This window comes from Taudactylus pleione, unplaced genomic scaffold (assembly GCF_031769625.1).
Source record: "Taudactylus pleione unplaced genomic scaffold, aTauple2 ptg000016l, whole genome shotgun sequence".
NCBI lineage: Eukaryota > Metazoa > Chordata > Amphibia > Anura > Myobatrachidae > Taudactylus > Taudactylus pleione.
The window spans coordinates 30552384-30572500 of record NW_028284418.1 but is presented as its reverse complement, the minus strand read 5'-3'; the positions used below and the strand labels follow the sequence as shown (position 1 = coordinate 30572500).

Sequence of the window (20117 nt, the reverse complement as noted above, 5' to 3'; positions counted from 1 at the left end):
GTATCTACGTGTTTTATGTGTAAAAGGCACCACTACTGGGGGCACTGTATATTGGGCACTGCATAAGGGGCACTATATAAGGGGAACTACTGGGGGCACTGTATATTGGGCACTGCATAAGGGGCACTATATAAGGGGAACTACTGGGGGCACTGTATATTGGGCACTGCATAAGGGGCACTATATAAGGGGAACTACTGGGGGCACTGTATATTGGGCACTGCATAAGGGGCACTATATAAGGGGAACTACTGGGGGCACTGCATAAGGGGCACTATATATTGGGCACTACTGGAGGCACTGCATAAGGGGCACTACTGGGGCACTGTATAAAGGGCACTACTGGGGGCACTATATATTGGGCACTACTGGGGGCACTATATAAGGGGCAATACTGGGTGTACTGTATAAGGGGCACTAATGGGGCAATGTATATTGGGCACTGCATAAGGTGCACTACTGTGGGCACTGTATAAGGGGCACTACTGGGGGCACTACATAAGTGGCACTACTGGGGGCACTATATAAGGGGCACTACTGGGGGAACTATATATTGGGCACTATGGGGGCCACTGTATAAGGGGTACTACTGGGGGCACTTTATATTGGACACTACTGGGGGCACTATATATTGGACACTACTGGAGGCACTATATAAGGGACACTACCGGGGGCACTATATATTGGACACTACAGGAGCACTGTATAAGGGGTACTACCGGAGGCACTATATATTGGGCACTGTATAAGGGGCACTGCATAAGGGGCCCTACTACTGGGGGCATTGCATAAGGGGCACTACTACAGGGGGCGCTGCATAAGGGGCACTACTACAGGGGGCATTGCATAATGTGCATGCACTACAACAGGGGGCTTTGCATAAGGGGCACTACTATTGGGGGCATTGCATAAGGGGCACTACTACAGGGGGCGCTGCATAAGGGGCACTACTACAGGGGGTATTGCATAAGGAGCACTGCTACAGGGGACATTGCATAAGAGGCACTACTACAGGGGGCATTGCATAAGGGGCAGTACCCCTCCCTCTTAAGTCACAGCAGCCCAGCACACGCTGCTGTGTACTGGGCTGCACTGGGAGACTGCTCGTCGCTGTGAAAGAAGCAGCCGCAGCAGTCTCCTATGCCTATGGTGGGAGCGATCACGCTGATTGCGCCTCCCGTTGGCTGTGCGCCGGGCTGAGAGCGGCCCCCTCCCCAGCGCGCAGCTCCGCAAAAATGGTTTTATAAAAAGGGTGCATGGCCACGCCTCCTGCGATTAGGCCATGCCCCCTGTCACCTGGGCCCGGCTGTCGGAGGGCCTGGCACTACTACAGTGGGCATTGCATGAGGGGCACTACTACTAGGGACATTGCATAAGGGGCACTACTACTGGGGGCATTGCATAAGGGGCATTAAGGTGCATATGGAATGGAAAAGAATGTTCCTAGAGTGATGAGAAATGGTGGTGTGTCTTGTTGACACGCCCCCATTTTTCAGTGACCACGCCCCTTGTGGAATGTGGCCACGTCCACTTTTTCGGTGTGCGCAAATAGGGGGGGCTCCATTTTTCATCTTGCCCTGGGCTTAAAATACCCTAGTTACGCCACTGTGTGCAGGTGTTGATCCATGACAGAGGATATTTTCAGACTGGCCATGTGCTGGACCATGACGGAGGATACAAGAGCAGGGTGTGCAGTGCAGTCGGGTCCCTGGGTCCAGAAGGGGTCCACGCTGCACACCATGCACCAATGTTTAATACTTACATCTCTGGAGTCTCAGGTCAGGTCTGCAGTAGCAATGCAAATCACTAGGAAAATGGCACAGCGATTTGCACATGCACAGTAGAGGTGTCTCTGGGACCATGGTGCGGGGCGTAATGTTACTGGAGACCTGCACATGTGCAGTAGACTCTTGCACAATGCCAGAGTCTACTGCACCACAGAGAGGAGGGGACTGACACAAAGTAGGAAATTTGACCTCCCAAAGGAACTGATGACACTTTTTTATTCTGTAATAATTGAGTCTGTCGTGTGTACCTGGATTATAGTGTGGTTTGGTGCAGCCAGTGAACGAGGCAAGGCCAGACTACAGAGAGTAGTTAGAATTGTGTAAAGGATAATTGGAGCTGTTATACTTGTCTAGGGTCAGGAATCGGTCTGGTAATATCGAGGCGGATGAAACTCATTCAGGTCATGATCTGTTTCAGCTGCTCCCGTCGGCAGGGCGATATAGGTCATGTTTTACTAAGACCTAGACATCTCAAAAGTTTTTTTCCGCAGGCGATTTCGCTGTTGAATTCCTAACTGAAAATATTAATATCATCATTATGTTAATTGTTTTATTTAAAAGTTTTTATCTGTGTGTATTAATTATTATTTGGTATACTGTGAATGTATATTTCTCATGTTAAGTGAGTACTTGGCCAGTAGTTACCAAAGTCAAATTCCTTGCATATGCTTGTATACTTGGCCAATAAAGTTGATTCTGATTCTGCATATGCAAGGTCTGAGGCACCCACTTGCACTTGCCCCTTATATAGTGTCCCTATGCAGTGCCCAATATAGTGCCCCCAGTAGTGCCCCTTACGCAGTGCCCCCAGTAGTGCCCAATATATAGTGCCCCCAGTAGTGCCCCTTATATAGTGCCCAATATATAGTGCCCCCAGTAGTGCCCCTTATATAGTGCCCAATATATAGTGCCCTTTACACACAAAACACGCAGACAGGCAAAGTTATACTTACCTGAATCCCTGCTCCTGCCATGCCCGCCACTGTCTGCTCCTTCATCCTCCCGCTCGGTCGGCACTATGGGGGAGACATCATGATGTCTCTCCATTCACCCAATGCGGGAGACGGAAAGTGGAGCTCATGAGTGAGCTCCAGCCTGGATCCGGCCCTGGGTGCAGTAGTCAATGAAAGTCTGTCTGACTCTCATTGGCTGCTAAAACAAACACACTGCCGCTGGGTATTATGTGTGTATTACCCGGCGCTGGCGTCAGTGTATTTGTTACTGTGTAGTGCGGACTGCACTCAGGACCTGATTCAGACCCGCTCACTAGATGTGGCCGCTCGCTCCCAGCGTATGGAAATTCAACTAAGTGACGTCAAGGCAGCCGCTCGCACGGCAAGGCATAAGCACTCCCACTATGTCTTGGCGAGCGATAACTTTGTGTTTACAGACGCCCACCAGCCTGTCTTTAGCCTCCCACTAGCGTACGTCATCTCCTGGAAGTATATACAACCATTGGTACATCAGGTTCCATCGGATCTGACCACAGCGCTTGTGGATGACTCTACCCTACCGCAAGCACTGTGAGCAGTTCAGTATATTATTCAACCAGGTGACGTGTACTATGACGCTGCCTGTTAATTATGCACGCCCCAGAAAACGGCGTGAAAACACTCTGGCACGCCTGCGTCCGCAACTCCACTCCCCCGTTACTATTGCCCTGCCCCTGTTACCATCCACAAATGGCCTCTCCTGTCACTCATTCCACTGGGCTGTCTTTGCAGGCTGAGCGAGCACATTCCGATCGCTCGTACTAGTTTGCGCACGCGCACTGCGAACTAAATGCATGCGCACATTAGCGAACATCGTCTACAGCGAGAGGCCGTTTGCTAGCGAGCAGGTCTGAATCGGGTCCTCACTGCGGTCCGTATTACACACTAACTACTGACCGGTCCGACATCGCCAAGGGAATGCACCCTGCAGGACCCCCCTTAGTTACGCCACTGGACTTGCCCCAGGCCCATGCCAGATGCAGATTATACGTCAGAGTATGGCCTCCAATGTGAGCGATCATATGTCTGAGTTTGCCACCACTTTAGTGAAACACCCGCGACACTCCCATAACACGCCCATAAGATGGATCATCTTTGTGTATCCACTTAGCCACCTCCCTGTCACCTCCCAGTCACTGCCCAGGAATGCCCAATACTTTTTCAAGACCTTTCTGAGACTATACATCTCAATGAACTGTGACTCTGTGTGCATGGACTCTGGGCGAATGCACAGTACGACTTAGGTCCGTATTCAATTAGAGGCAAAAAGTCGGAAAGGTTTCGCCTGTCCAACTTTCCACCTCCTTCGCCTGTTTCAGAGGTGAAAACTTTTTGTGCACGTCCCCGCTTTTCGCCCTATTCAATTCCAAACCACGCGAAAACTGAAAGCGGCGAATGTGGAACAGGCGGAAAGTACTGTCAGATGTGGGGAAGTCAGTCTGTACCCCAAAAAAGATGCATTAACATAGGGAATAAATATAGATATGTACTAATAGACCTAATAAAAGTGTTTGGGGTACTTAAGTAGTTTAAATAACTTCTTATTAGCGTCTATGTAAAAGTGGTGAAGAATGGCATTAAGCAGTATTTTTTGGTGAAAATAAGTATTCCTGTCAAATTTGGGGTACTTGAAAATGGGTGCAAGCATATTTGAATGTTTCTAAAGTAAACTTTTAGAAAATGTCAAAAACGCACCTGCTGCATGCACCTGCAATACCAAAAACACCAGACCCATCCTTGCATACCCCCCAGAAGTCTATTTTGCTAGTTTTCATGCTTGTCCCCCCACTTTTTACTTTTTTGCACAAAAATGAAAGTACTTTTTTGAGGCATTCAGCTGTGTTTTTTTTTTAAATATTTGGCCTTTGAGGGAATGTACCAAGGCTTCTGGGTCGCTTCCCCACGTCTGCACCCCAAAATAAAGAATTTGTACTTCTTTTCACCTGCTATTCATAGGCAAATCTTTTTCGCCTATTACATTGCATTGAGTTTCCGCGTAGGTGAAATCCGGCTGGAATTGAATTTGGAGATTCGTTCCGACCAGGCGAAAAGTGGCAATACGCGAAACTTTTCACGATTACGGCTTTTCGCCTCTAAGTGAATACGGCCCTTAGTTTGCAGTAGAAGAAAAAACGTTCAACTTGCATGTGACATTGTCAGAATCAGGCCCATTGTGTTATGATGCTTTAAGGGTTGTTGTTAGGCATTGGCAAAGGGGAACAGCCACAAACCCCTATGTTTGCCTATAACTTAAGATAGATTGATAACAAGTGATGAGAAAAAAGAAACATTTATATAACCTTATATGCTTCCTAACATTTCAGTTGTATTAACGATGATACTTACAGATAATATAAAGCAACAAATACCTCAATCTGTGAAGAAATGCATGTACTTCATGGCAGTGATTCCAAGTTAATGGGACGGAATGTATGTGTTAGGATACCAGACTGGAAGTGTCACAATAAAATTCTTAATATATATTACATTAAAGCTATATTTTATTATATGAATTGTACATCAGGTTTACAAAAGGTAAAGAAGGAAATGGAAAAAGTATGCCATTAAATCAATGAGTGACATTAATTGACACTAAGGGGTAAATTGACTTAAGTGCAGATTTTTAGAAGTGGAGATGTTGCCCTTAGCAACCATTCAGATTCTAGCTATTATCTTCTAGAAGGTGCTAGATAAATGTTAGGTATAATCCGATTTGGTGCTATGGGCAACATCTCCATTTCTGAAAACCTGCACTTTAGTAAATATACATCCTAAGTTCAGGTTCACTTATTTATAATTATAGATATTTTTTCATGATTTTGAAAGTATTCATTACAGATTTTCTAATTGATGTTACAAAAAAAATCATGTGGTATCTGTGTCTCTGTATGTGTTACAATCATAGATAAAGGTTGGAAGCATTGCTTTATATATTTTCCATATACAGGTTGAGTCTTACATATCCAAAATGCTTGGGACCAGGGTATTTTGAATATCGGAATATTCCGTATTTGGAATAATTGCATACCATAATGAGATATCTTGGGGATGGGACCCAAATCTAAACACAGAATGCATTTATGTTTCATATACACCTTATACACACAGCCTGAAGATAATTTTATACAATATTTTTAATACTTTTGTGCCTTGAATAAAGTTTGTGTACATTGAACCATCAGACAGCAAAGGTGTCACTATCAAAAAAAATCTGTATTTCGGAATATTCTATATTTCGGAATATTTGGATATGGGAGGCTCAACCTGTATAACTGTACATCAGGTTTACAAAAGGCACATTTCTAGTTCTACTGTATGCCCTGGATGCAGTACAGCCATTGCCCCAGCATATGGCGATCTTACTCCAAAAATAAGAGCTTGTATTTTGATATCTGAATATTCCTTCTAGACTTTAAAATAAATGAGATCACTAAGGCGCAAACATGAAGTAGAACTTATTTTTAACAAGCACAGTTGCCTGTCTGTAACAGAAAGTCACAATGTAGAAAATAAGTCCCTAACCAACTCTGTGACTCAGCGTTATAGATGTAGAAGCCAGTGAATGAGTGCATCAGTAGTGAACCACAAAATGATACAATGTAAGAAAACCGTTGTAATGTCATATCTCTCGATTTTTTATGGGACATTTTTATCTGTGTAATACAAAGGTATTTTTTATTTATTTATTATTATTAAACACCAGTTACAATTTGTATAGAACATAAGGAGGATGCAAGTGCATAGCAATTGAACTGGATTGAATTTGTGCCCTAATACCACAATACAAAGACCATTTGAGATACAGCAGACTTGCAAACATTACTCCTTCCACTGGGTATAAAATGCTCTGCTCCAGGGGTTCTCACCTAATTTATGATAGCAGTCACCTGTGTTACAAACATCCTTCTCGTCAAGCCCAGGAGCAGGGCATTGTGTACCTGGTGGTAGGGGTCATACTGCATGTTATTATACAGTACCTATACTGTTCATGTTAGACTATCTTTTAAAAGTACCAAAACTTGTATCTAAAAACACAGTCATATAAAGTCAAAATAAGGACCAATTATGCCATGGTTTTTAGAAGCAGTTCTGCTCCAAAGAAGAGTGAATATGTGCTGCCTTCTCAGAGACCAGATTGACAATAATAAAAACATCTGGGCACAAATATGCCTTATAATATAAGTATAATATTACATAACAATAATATAATTTGTACCCTCCAGAAAGAAATAATTACTAAATTCACTATTTGTTGGTTATTTAGACTGATTGGTTTCTAGTAGTAGCTGGGTGCATATATCACTGCTCTTCCTACATGTACAGGTCGTTCCTATTACAGCTCGCTGCTGGCAGTGTATGCTTCCCTGGGGAAGAGAGATATTGAGATGAGAAGTATATAGCTAGGACCGTCTATGTGGCACTTGTATTCTGAAGCTCATTCATTCCACTCATACTGCAGCACTCTCCTCTTCTCTGCACTCCTCCCAACATAGAACAGACTGGATGTAATGTGACTCTGTTTTATCCCATACAGGACAGCAGCTGGAGCTCAGACACCTCGATCCCACAAAGTGCTTCCTTCCCCTAGCAGCCCAAACACCATCAGAAGCCCAGAAGCCCCTGGCTCCTGGGTTACATTACCATCCATCTCGACTACACCTGGCCAACCGCAACTGCTTCACCTTGAGAGCATTACCTCTCCCCCGGATAGTGAGGCATACTACGGAGAAACAGATAGTGACGCTGACACCAGAACATCTCCAGGGCATCCCCAGAGTGCCCAGCAGCATCAGTGCCAGCAGCAAGCAAACCCAGAAAAACATCGCAGGCCACGTAGGAAGAGTCCAAGGTCTCCACCTGACAGCAAAATAGAAAACGAGCAACAGTCACTGTCTGAGATGAGTGGTTATGAGAGTGGTCCTGGTGGCAATGTGGAGGATGCCTTGCAGCCAACAAGTGGAGTGGCCAAAAGAGAAATAACATACCAGCCTGACAGTAGCAGAGCTGAAACTCCCTTCTCAGATGTGGAAGGCTTTCTGCCAGCTGAGGAGCAGGAGACGATATCCAGTGTCACTGCAGAATCACCTGAATGTTTGCTGTTGCCCCATGCCACGAAAAGCATACGAGCTGAGAGACATCTTATCCCAATGATAGGACCGGTGGAACACCCTGTAGATGAAGATCTGACAGTGACCTATTCAGATAAAGCCAAAGAAGCAAGTAAGTACTAATTCAGATTCCTTCTCCCAAAAATAAATCCAACCTCTTGAGGCCCTGAAAATCTTAGCATTGTATTAATTACTTCTAGCCTCATTAGCATTAATGTGCCTGAGTAATATTTTCAAGTGCATGACCCCCAATGGCTGATCTGTCTTCACATACCAGCACTTCTTTGGTAATGATTTGAATACTCTCAAGGTTTGGCTAAGATACGATCTGGCTCCTGCGGTTTCTCTATATTTACCTTTCAAGGCCATATTGAATTTCATCAATGGTCTTAGCAGAAATAGGAGAATCCTGTGAGCAGTGCAATATTACTGTAATTATCTCTCACTATCTTCCCAACACACCATCTGTTAGGCCCCTGCCATAGAGACATATCTTATTAAATACCTGCACATCAACTTTCATAAACAAAATTGCAGTAGATAAGTAGCAGCCATGGACCACTTACAGTAGATACAAAAAACTAACAATTCATTTTTAACAGGGTAAGAGGTCTATGCCAGACTACCATAGAAAGTGTCATCGTTTGTAGTCTAGCTAGCACTGAGTTACTAATTTCATACCTCTTTCTTGGTAACTGTGACATATAAGTGCAAGGTAAAGTATTGAGAAAGGGAGGATCACAGTTATCTCTGAGAATGAGACGTAATATTCATCTGAGAATGAGGTCAGGTGTCCATTGGATGAACTTGTTATTGCAATTAACCAATCTTACTGGAGGACTGCAAAATTGTCCAGGAAGACGAGAGTCAATGTGCTGAAAATCAGATCCTAGATCTGAGGTCTTTCCACTGCGTGGGTTGATTCTTTGGAAATAATAAAATGCAATATATTTCACACTTTTGTGTGACTCATCTTAATAAAAATAGTAGGATATATCATTTGCTGTTTTATATGGTAGAATTCTTTCAAACACGAAAGATTATAGTTGATAAAATCTAAATATACTGTATATCATTTCAAAGGGAATAACTTTAGTTTAACTAGCAGGAAATGCACATATCTTTTTAGCTTCTGTGCACACAATGTCTGCGTTGATATGAATTAAATATATAAGGGATATATTATTTTGATGATGTAAGTAAGTAGATTCAGTTTACAAAATGGATGCTTAGTCGTTTTGACATGCAACCTGTAGTGGTAATAACATGCAACAGTAACTGACAGTGCTCTCTGGGCCTGATTCAGAGCCGGTCGCTCTGACAGAGCGCTCGCTCTGAATCATGGGCGGTCTTTTTTTTTTTTAGAATGGCCTCCTGGCCGCTCGCATAGCTGTGGGTGACCACCCACAGCTATAGCGAGCGGCCAGGAAGATGGTAGGGTGGTTGTGGTAGGGTCTCGTGGCCGCAAGCCCCAGAGAGATTTCGTCTCTAACAGAGCCGAAATCTCTCCCACTGACATATCTTGTGATGTCAGTGGGGCCGCCCCCAAACGGAGGCGTTCACATGGGAACGCCTCCGTTTGGGCAGCCACTCCCCCGCCCCGCCCACCAAAGGGGGCGAGCTGTCACTCAACATCGACAGCTCGCCCCCTTTGTTGCGAGACCCGGAGTGACGGAGTGCCCGTCGCTATCCGGGTCTCGCGCATGCGCACGACGGAGTCGGCTCCGTCGTGTGCATGCACACTGGCCCACCATCGACCCGGTTGCGAGCACACAGCGCTTGCGACCAGGTCTGAATCAGGCCCTCTGTTAGACAAGCTTTTAAATCTGACCTGTCTGAAAGATCATTGGTTCATGTAGTGATAAGCTTATGGTTGTTCAGGTTTATACCAGAGGAATCCATTGTTTTATCGGGACGATTAATATGTATGCATAATTAAAAATTTTGATGGCTGGTTTGTCCAGACAATAAATACATCAAGGAACCTATATGTGGAAGCCACAAATAAAGTCCATTGGGAATGACCTGAAGTCTTTAAGATAACAAGCTAGGCTGATGCTCAGTAGATATGAATAATATACCGTAATTAGTGAGTCAATTCTTCCTCATTTGTTTACACTTATTATAGTTGATTATTAAATATTACTATATTTGTTTATAATGAGTTTATCTAAAATATGGAAAGTCTTGAAGTTCCTCTAAAAAGAGTAACAAATTCATATATTCCAACACACAGTATTTTCTGCATCAAAAACATAGATACTTTGGGCCAAATTTGAGAGATTAGAAAATGTGAGTGTTTAGCAGTAATCTCTCACATTGGTCAAGTTTTATCTTCAATATGGGAAAAGATCTGGATGAGATTTTAAATCGTGAGAGTTTTTTGAGTCTGAAAAACATGCGAGTTTGCTCTGTTGCTTTGTTCTCGGACTCTATTACATTTATTTATAAACAGTTTCTTATATAGCGCAGCATATTCCGTTGCGCTTTACAATTGGAAACATTTATAGAACAAAACAGGGTAACAGACAGACATAGAGATAAGAGGGCCCTGCTTGCAAGCTTACAATCTATATACATTGGCCGAGTTTAAAGAGTGTGAGTAAACTCTGTCCTTTTCTAAACTCTCACCCTATTACATTTGGCCCATTATGTCACAGGGTTAGATGTACCAAAACTTCAAGAACGATAAAGTGGAGAAGTTGTCCATAGGGAATTGGTATGTAATGCCGGCAGTCTGGATGCCTCCTGTCAAAATACAGACAGTGGCATCCCGATGGTTGGTATCCCGACAGGGGTCGGGTAAGTATACTTACCCTCCCCCCTTCTCACCCTAACACTCCCTTCTTGTACACTAACCCTCTCCATCCCGCATCCTAACTCTCCCCATTAGTGCCTAAGCCTAACTCTCCCCCCTTAGTGCCTAACCGTAACCCTCCCCAATGGTGCCTTACCCTAATCCCCCTAGGGGTGCCTAACCCTATCCTCCCCCCCAAAAAAACCTTAAGCTAGCCCTGTTATGCTACCTAAAACTAACACTCCCCCCCCCCCCCACCCGCAGCTAACAGCTAAGACGCCCCAACTTTCCTGGGTCGGGCTAGCATCAAGATTAAGTTAGGCGTCGGTATTTCAACGCCTATCTTAAGTCCCGTGTCGGGCTTCCACCGTCGGGATTCAGACCAGCGGCATCCCGTCCGCCTGTCTGCTAACTACATCCCATCCATAGCAACCAATCAGCTTCTGCCATTTTATAGACTATGCTAGATAACTGATAGCTAGAAGCTTATTGGTTGCTAGGGATCAACTTCTCCACTTTATCTCTCTCAAAGGTTTAATACATCTCCCCGTCAGTGGAGTCACAAAATAACAACGATTTCTACGTAATTATGTTTATTATTTGTCAAATTACCAAATGTAATAAATATAAATACTCTATATGATTTCATTAATAGTTTAATTACTTGTCAGGGTACTGAAGCATTGTTACACTATGGATAGGTTTTGGTTGATAACTGGAAAAAGGGTAAAATGTGTTGCCATTTAGTCAACCTTAAATAATTAAGAGTCAGTACTATAGATATGCAAGTTTCAGCCTTCTCCTTCTCTCCAAGCTCTGAGACACCCACTTTCAATGCTTGTGGACTTTGCAATTCTGCCGGCGGTTGTAAACACTCCATCAATGGCGTACCATCGCTTGCACCATTGACACGTACAATGCTCTATGGCGAGCGCAGTGTCTACTTCTGAAAATTCTCTAAGCATGGCCTCTGTGGTTGTGGGTTGAGAACGCAACCACACTCTCTGACACGCCGATGACACTCCGATAACATGCCAATGAAACAGTTTTAATTAATTTCACTGCAGGCCACCTCCGATGAATACCCATGGCTTTCCGCTGCCAGCTCAAATGGGAGCAATTACATATACAGCAACAGTCTCTGTGTACATTCAGTGGTATACTATGCATGCACCTTAGGGGCTTCCAGGAGTTTTGTGCATTCGTAGTAGCAAGTAATCACTCAACTGTGCAAACATTAAAACTTTGTCCACCTCTAAATCAGGCCCACTGTTCATAGGGGCTTATCCAATAAGTGCTGAGCACACTTCTCCCTGTATGTTATGCAGAATGCTATAAATAAGGGGTTCTTAACTCCAGTGCTCAAGTACCACCAATAGGTCACGTTTTGTGGATTTCTTTAATCGTAGGTGAGTTAATCTATTTGCTGGGTCAGCAATTATCTCACCTACTTCCTCACACAGAAATCCTCCAAACATGATCTGTGGGGAAAACTTGAGGGCTGTGCTTGAGAACCATTGCTGCAGATTATCACTCTCGTACTTACAGCCTCTTCCTTAGAGTTGTATGGGCTCAAATGCTCATGTTGTAACCCTTGGCTGCAGAATAGACAAGTGCAAATTATGCAACGCAGAACATATTATTGTGTGGAAGATGTATTTTTAGCTCCACCCACTTAGTAGCTTTTGTATGTTAATGAGGGGCACCTGAGCAGTCTGCATTGTTCTGTTTCTCTCACATAAACTTGCTCCATATGGAGAGTCATATAGTTATTGGAGCATAGTAATATTTGCACACAGGTTGAAACCGGAGAGGAGTTTCCGAAAGTCCAGGAGCCATGTATAGGAGAATATCCTGGACTTCTCTGGCTACTTTTCATTTAGCTCTCATGTTACATGGATTTCCAGGTGCTACATACGTTTCTATAAAAAAAAGTCCATGTAGTAAGATGTACACAAGAAGACTAGTGAATTTCCTTGCAGTGGCTTGCACGCAGTGTATTGGCTAAGCATAATACGTTGTGAGGTGGCACTCTAAGCCCCACTTGACCTCCTTATGCAATACCCAACCTCTTGTCTGATGGATAGTGTCTCCCTCCAGCGTCACTTCCAATGTTATTCTGATGACTGATGCAGGCAAGGTGAGAGGCGGTCCAGTGCTTCGCATGAAGTGTGCAGCCTGACACTCGGTTACACTTCTGGCAAGGCACACTACTCTTCATTTGTAAACTAAGCTACTCAGTCATTACTTCCATATTTTGTCAGGTATGTAGCTGATGGAGGAAACAGAAGCAAATTGCTCATTTTATTACTTCTGTTGACCCAGGGTAATTATGCCTTTTGGGTTTGAGCAGTGTTAATATTTACAGTAAGCCAATTCTAATGAAATATTCTGTGAAATAGTGTAGCCAAAGACTTTTGAGCTTCAAATGGAAAGTTGTAACCAGGGCCCCTTGATATCGCAACATTAATAACAGCTAGAACACACTTATCATCACTACCTAGTCCACAGATGTTTTTCCATTGCTGCCTGCCTGTTAGGGGACAGATTTCAGGAGCACCCAATTTTCTGCTCCCCTTTATTATTGTCTGTCCCCCTCCTTCCAGGGGTCCTTTCCTGCCTCTTCCAATGCTGGTCTTCTCTTTGTCCCTATTGTTTGACCTGGTTCTCTTAAGTTGTGTGTCTTTGTCCTTGTCTATTCGAATTGTTTTCTGTGTATGTCCTTCATCACGGATTGCTGTTTTACTCTTATTCCAACTGCTGAGGGAGGCAATGGCACAGCATTTTAGTAAATTCTGTATACTAGAAGTGTAAACTGGGCTGGAATGGCTTGGAAAAGAATCTGGTCTTGTGTAGGAGGACCAAATTAACTGTAGGCAGGCCCTGGCCACAACTGTAAGCAAAACCAGTGGAGCCAGCATTGCACTGATACAAATGTAGGCTGCATGAGTGGTGCAGATTAATCCTGCAGCAGGAAGATGCCAGAATTATCACTGAAATAATAGTTACTAGGTCAGGGAAGTTTTTGCTGTGTATGAAGCCCAGCCATTGCACATTATATGATCCTTACTTTGTTATTAGTGCTTACCGACTGGCAACTCAATCACATATTTTCCATGACAGTGTAAAAAAAAAATAAAAAAAATTACATTGCCTCTACCTACCTGTAGCTACAACTTTGGCTAGTCCCTTCCATGGTGGTGGCCATTCCCTTAGCCCAAAGAATAGGTTCTACCTTCCCAATAGTCTCTGTTTTTGTACTTGGGGGCAGGTGTGGCTTTAAAAAGTAAAACTACAAATGTTTAAAAAAAACAGCTATTAAAGTAAACGTGGCAACACCTATTCAATATGCATCCGAATGAAACAAAAATGCTTCCATGAATGATGCATACAAAATGTATTGCCAGTAACATAATTCAGGTATTATACTGTTTTGCATAATGATTTGTCCAATACTTGTTATAGTTATAAATCACAGAGAGCATAATAGTTACCGCCAGTGCCAGATGAACAACAGGACAGCATGGGGAGGTCACCCAGGGGCCCCCACACACTACGGGGTTCCCACACATAGCTAAATCACCAGCCTGGGAAGCACCTTAGGTATAGGTATGAGATGCCAGCGCTCGGGATCCCGGCTGTTAGAATCCCAACGCTGGCATCTTTAAAGGGTTAACATACTGACACTTGTTGGTCGGTATGCTAACCCTTCCCCTCTCCCAACCCTAACCCTAATTCCCCCCCCCCTCCCAGTGCCTGAACCTAACCTCCCCCTCACGGGTGCCTAATCCTAACCCTCCCCCCTTAGTGCCTAACCCTAACCCCTCCCCCTGGTGCCCAACCCCGCACCCTAACACTAACCCGCCCTTACACCGTGATACTTACCTTCGGTATCCCGGCGGTCAAGATGATGGCGCTGGGCTTCTGACCGGCGTCTGGATTTTCGGCGCCAGTAATAAGAGCATCGGCATCCCGAACGCCGGGAAGCCGAATGCATTCTGCACCTTGGCATATGTGAAATGTGTGGCATAATGTGAACAGGGCACACTACATTTGTGGTACTGAGAGTACTTACAATACACTTTTTAATAATTAATTGATATTAAGCGCTAGCATATCATATTCACAATTTTATTGGTAGGTGCCCCTGCAAATGAATTGCCCTGGGCCCTCACTAACCTAAATATGGCCCTGGTTACCGCCGTACAATACTGGGAGCATCCTTGTGATTACAATACAAGACAGAGAGCGGCCTCTGTACAATACAGAGATGACAGTCATACACTACCAAAAGCATTTGAGTGACTGCCATATAACAGCATTTTAGTACAAAGGATGACAAATAAAAAAAGAAAAATTCTACAAGGCGCTAAATATATACAGTTCATATAGTGTGATCACAGGTATTTACCAATACAATACAAATAAAATGCAAATTTAGATAAAAGTTGGATCAGTTCCAAGCGCACACCACTGTTCAGCACAGTGCATAGAGGGGATCCCAGAAGATCATCCTCTCAGTTGAATAGATTCATATAATGAAGAAAGAGAATAAATCACAGAGTAATATTTCTTGAAAAAATGTGCTGCATCATGTGACCACTCTCTCACCCAAAAGTAATACTATTAAGTTTTGTGTCAATGGATCACACTACACTGTATAATGCAATCATTATTGCTAAAGAAAGGAAAAGAGACACCTTATAAACTAATACAATGTATTATAAGGTGTCTTCTTTTCTTTCTTTACCAATAATGATTGCATGATAGTCTAGTGTGATCCATTGGTACAACACTTAATAGTATTCTTTTTGTGTGAGTGAATGGTCACAGAATGCAGACTTTTAAATCAGCTGTCTCCGCGCCAGTACAATGATGAATTGCTCCAGCGCTCGCAGTGAGTTAGTATGTTAATTATCGGACCCTGATAATTAACATTGAATAGACCCCTAAGAATAGAGTAGATATGGTGTAATACAGTAATAAATAATATAGTAATAACACAGTACTAAGTAGTAATACAATAATAATAATAATAATAATAATAATAATAATAATAATACAGTACATACAGTGTAATACAGTAATATAATAAATTAACATATAGTACAGTAAAAACACAGAAATAGGTAGTAATAGTAAAAACACTGAAGCCTAAAAGTGTCTTCTGCATTCCATTCCGTGGAGCACACAGATGCCGAAGTAAGAAATAAGTACTCTATGAATGGATCATAGAAAGGGACACTACTTCTTCGCTATTTACAGAATGGTACATTCCTTATTACATGCTGTATTTTTTTAAATATAACTATATATCTAATGTAGCGTGTTTTGTTCTGAGTGTTGGCTTTAATTAGCGACACTGATGAAAGGGCAGTGATTATCGATAAGATGATTTGGAAGGAATCCATCAATATCTAATTCCACCACTCACAGCAGAGGTACAGAAAGATATATCATAAGTAGGACAGAAATTAAACGTAAATATACCATATACTTATGCTGCCCTGGACCATTGCCTATATGGACCTTCTATAAAGTAAGTACTGTAAAGTAAATGAGGCACTCATTACTTACTGTACATAATATGACATACTAGCCTATTTTTTAAAAAACATTTCAGGGAGATTGTGAAAGCAATACTTATGTGTACGGTTCTGAAGATAGCATGTACTGCTCTATCTGAGAGGCATGTGATAAAATTGAGTTACTGTATATCCAAAATATTTACACAGTACGTGTAGAACCATGTTTTGCTGCAGTAACAGTTTTAGGTCTATTGGGGTCAGTTTCTACCAGGTTTGCATACTGTCTGGATGTGATTTTGACCATACTTCCTGGCACGGAATCGGTATGAAATACCGCCGGCGGTTCGATTCCTGACAGCGGCAGCCCGGCAGCTGAACAGATCCCGGCAGCGGCAGCCCGACAACGCTGGAAATCCCGAACATCCTGAGGTAAGTAAAAACTAACCTAACCCCCCCTAACCCTAACCCTCCTTAGGGGTGCCTAACCCTAACCTCCCCCCCAAGTGCCTAACCCTAATCCCCCCTCTAAGTGCCTAACCATAACCCCCCCTTCCCCGCTGCCTAAACCTAAGTCCCCCGTGGGGGTGCCTAACCCAAAGTCCCCCCCCGGGTGCCTTAAACATAACCCTCTCCCCCCCACGGCTGTCCGCTCGCGGCGCCCGGCATCTCTACGATCGGGATGCCGGGCGCCTGTCTCCCGGCGTTGGAAAAATGACAGGCGTCTAGATATAGACACTTGTCATTTAACCCATGCCTGGATAAAGCAGTCGGGAAGCCGGCTGTCGGGATCACGTCAGCCGGTTTCCTGATTGCATCGCTCCTGGCACGTATGCTCCAGGCTGTTGAGGTGGGATGTATGATACTTGCGGACTGTAATTTTCAAATAGTGCTACAGATTCTTGATTGAATTGATTTCTGGACTTTGACATGGCCATTGTAGACAATTCACATTTTTGTTGTTCAACCACGATAGTATTGTTTTGGCCTTGTGCTTGGAATCATTGTCTGCTGAAAAGTAAACTTTCTCCCAAGCTTTAGTTCTCTAGCAGTCTGAAGCAGGTTGTTTTACCATATCCAACTGCATTGTGCATCGGCCTTCAATTTTAACAAGATGCACATTCACCGCTGAGGAAAAGCATCCCCACAACATGATACTGCTACCCCCCATACTTCACTGTTGGGATGGTGTTTGCTGAGGAATAGGCAAATGTTAGGTTTGTAGTGTTTTGAATTGGGGGCCAAAAAAATTTATTTCGACTCATTGACTACAAAACTTTATCTTGATTTATAGCTGAGTTACTTTGATATGTCAGCCACTGAACTCTGTAGCTCCTTCATAGTGATAGCTGGCCTCTCTTCCCTCCAGTGGCGTAAATTCATCCCAGATGCCCGGAGGCAAGTTATAATTTGGTGCCCCCCGTCACAGCCGCTGACATTGTAATGTAGCATTTTGCAAGCAGATACACCCGCAGTTGCACACAGAATATAGGCATGCCATGGAGGAGTGAGACAGAGTTGTGGGTGAGGGGGCACCGGACGTGTCACACTGACAAAAGAAGCTGCTGAGGAGCAGCAACACCAATGAGTATAGATATTGGCTATAGATAGACGGAGGCGGCAGCTGATGGTCTGACATGGAGCTCTCCACTAGTGTATGGTGGCTTCTCAGGTGCCAGGAAGAGGTGCCATGTATTAAGCGGCCATAACAGTACACTCCGGGTACATAGTTATAGCCCTAAGAGGGGTGAATACATTGAGGTAATGCAGGCGCCTCCATTGTCTCCCATAGTTCTGCTCCTGCTTCCCTCACAGGTTTCCTTCTTTCTATGACACTGTTTTGAGGGACAGCCTTGTCTAGGCAGCGTCTGGGTGGTATGATACAGATCTCATTTCCTCACACGTTATCCAATCATGCCGACAGAGATATCCCAGCACTTTATATTATATTTTTGTATCCTTTCCTATCTTGTGTATCATTATAACTTTCTTTCATTTTCTCTTTGGTCTTCATTTTCACAGTTTTACTTCAGATTCACTGAACATTGTTGTTTTATCCATTAAATCTGACTTTTTTATGATTCATATGTAGAGGCTAACTGAAAGCCAATTGTTAGAACAATATCTTTTATCCTTGCAAACTTGGGCTTCCACAGCCCAGGGGTTGAATTCTTAAGCAAAAGGTGTTTTTCAGTTGTTATTTTATTTTTTTTCTCTTTATGTACCATTAGAGCCTGCTTTTTCACAATAAAAATACTGTCAGGAAAAATCTGTTTGTCATTTGTAATATATGCGGATGGGGTGCAAATATGACAGAAGGCTATGCTTTGTACCAAGTATTTGCAAACTTTGACCATTGAACCCACTTACACAATGGGGGTTATGTAATAGATTTTCGTTTATATTACGGAAGTAGCGTTTGCCACTAAATTTAAAGCAGCAATCAGTTACAAGGTAAAGCCTTATCATTCCTACCAACATTGGGCAGGAGGGGAGTGAGACATTGTGCGTGCAAAAAAAGAGGGCATGGCCTTGTGGTACAGGGCTTGGATGTGCATCACACCACCATTTTCTGTCACACTGGGGGCATGCACAGTGCTGCACGGGCTTCTAGGCTTCCTCCAGTTTCATCCCCTAGTTTATGGATGCCGTGCACTATGCAGAGCAGCAGGTGAGAGGGAGACTGCCCAATCTTGCCCCCCCCCACTGTGACAATGCGGCCCGTGGATGGGATGGTGGGGCAGTGCCCAAAAAGCGGATCTGTTCCGCCAAAATAGGAAAGGTTGGGAGGTCTGGCCTCTAAATTTAGCTGCAAACTCACTGAAATCCTGTAATATTGGAACCTATTACATAATCCCCAATATTTTGCCATAGGCATGACTTTGCATTAAAAATATGCTGCACTCTACTATTTTTAGCATTTGAAATAACCACCTCTAACTCCCTACCACCAAGTTCATGCGATTTGTCACACGTCCCCTGTAATACAGCACTCACCACCTCTGATAAAGCACACACCGCCTGTAATGCAACACACATGCCCTGTAATGCAACACACATGCCCTGTAATGCAACACACATGCCCTGTTATGCAGCACACATATCCAGTTAATCAGTATACTTCCTTGGGCACAAATCAACTAATTTATCACACATCCTTGGTCACACAGCCATTCATGTATGTATCAGTGTGATGGCGAGTGGTTGCTATTTTCTTGTAGCACACATGCTCCTTAAACTTTTCCCCAATGTTTCCTTTATTGTGGGTAGACAGTGATGACATCATCACTGTGTTGCACCCACCGGGTGACCTCAGAGAGATTACTAGACTCTCCAGGGAGATCACTCACTATTTCCGGGAGTCTTCCTGACATTCATGGAGAGTTGGCAATTATGGTTACATGCTATAAAGCAGATGAGGTGTTACTTTTTAAAGTGGAAGACATATTGCTATATTTGACTAATACATTTGAAATCTGCTTTGTAGAAGGGTCATTCCATGAAATATAGGACACAATACGTGAAAATTAAATTGTATCACAGCAGATTCCAAGAAATTTTCAACTTTATTTCTTTCTACTGATGAACTTAATGTAACTGTCACAGTGACTTCAGATGATATAGTTAACGTTGGTGACTGGTTCTATGCTGAATATGATGGAAAGAGTTACCCAGGTGAGATCAAGGACACCAGATGGTGAATACGTAGTGAGAACAGTGGAGCAAGCTGGCAGTAACTGGAAATGGGTTTCCGGACAATAGATAGATGGTTAAAAGGTCGCTTATGTCTAGATAGACACCAGATGTGAGACAGGCAGTAGGTCGAAAGGGACAAAAGGTCAACAGGGACAAAATGTCGACACACTAAAGGTCAAAATGGAAGAAGGTCGACAGGTACAAATGGTCAA

The 20117-nt window shown here is 43.4% G+C and overlaps 1 protein-coding gene across 2 annotated transcripts in view; it reads left to right on the top strand.

Annotated features, from left to right (window-relative positions):
* SYNPO2L (synaptopodin 2 like) overlaps positions 1–20117 on the top strand; it is a 135649-nt gene that overhangs the window by 89432 nt on the left and 26100 nt on the right. For both annotated transcript variants that reach the window (XM_088475473.1, XM_088475470.1), the window contains exon 3: positions 7314–7999. In XM_088475473.1, the coding sequence (XP_088331599.1) occupies positions 7314–7999 (686 nt within the window). The remainder of the gene's footprint in view (positions 1–7313; positions 8000–20117) is intronic.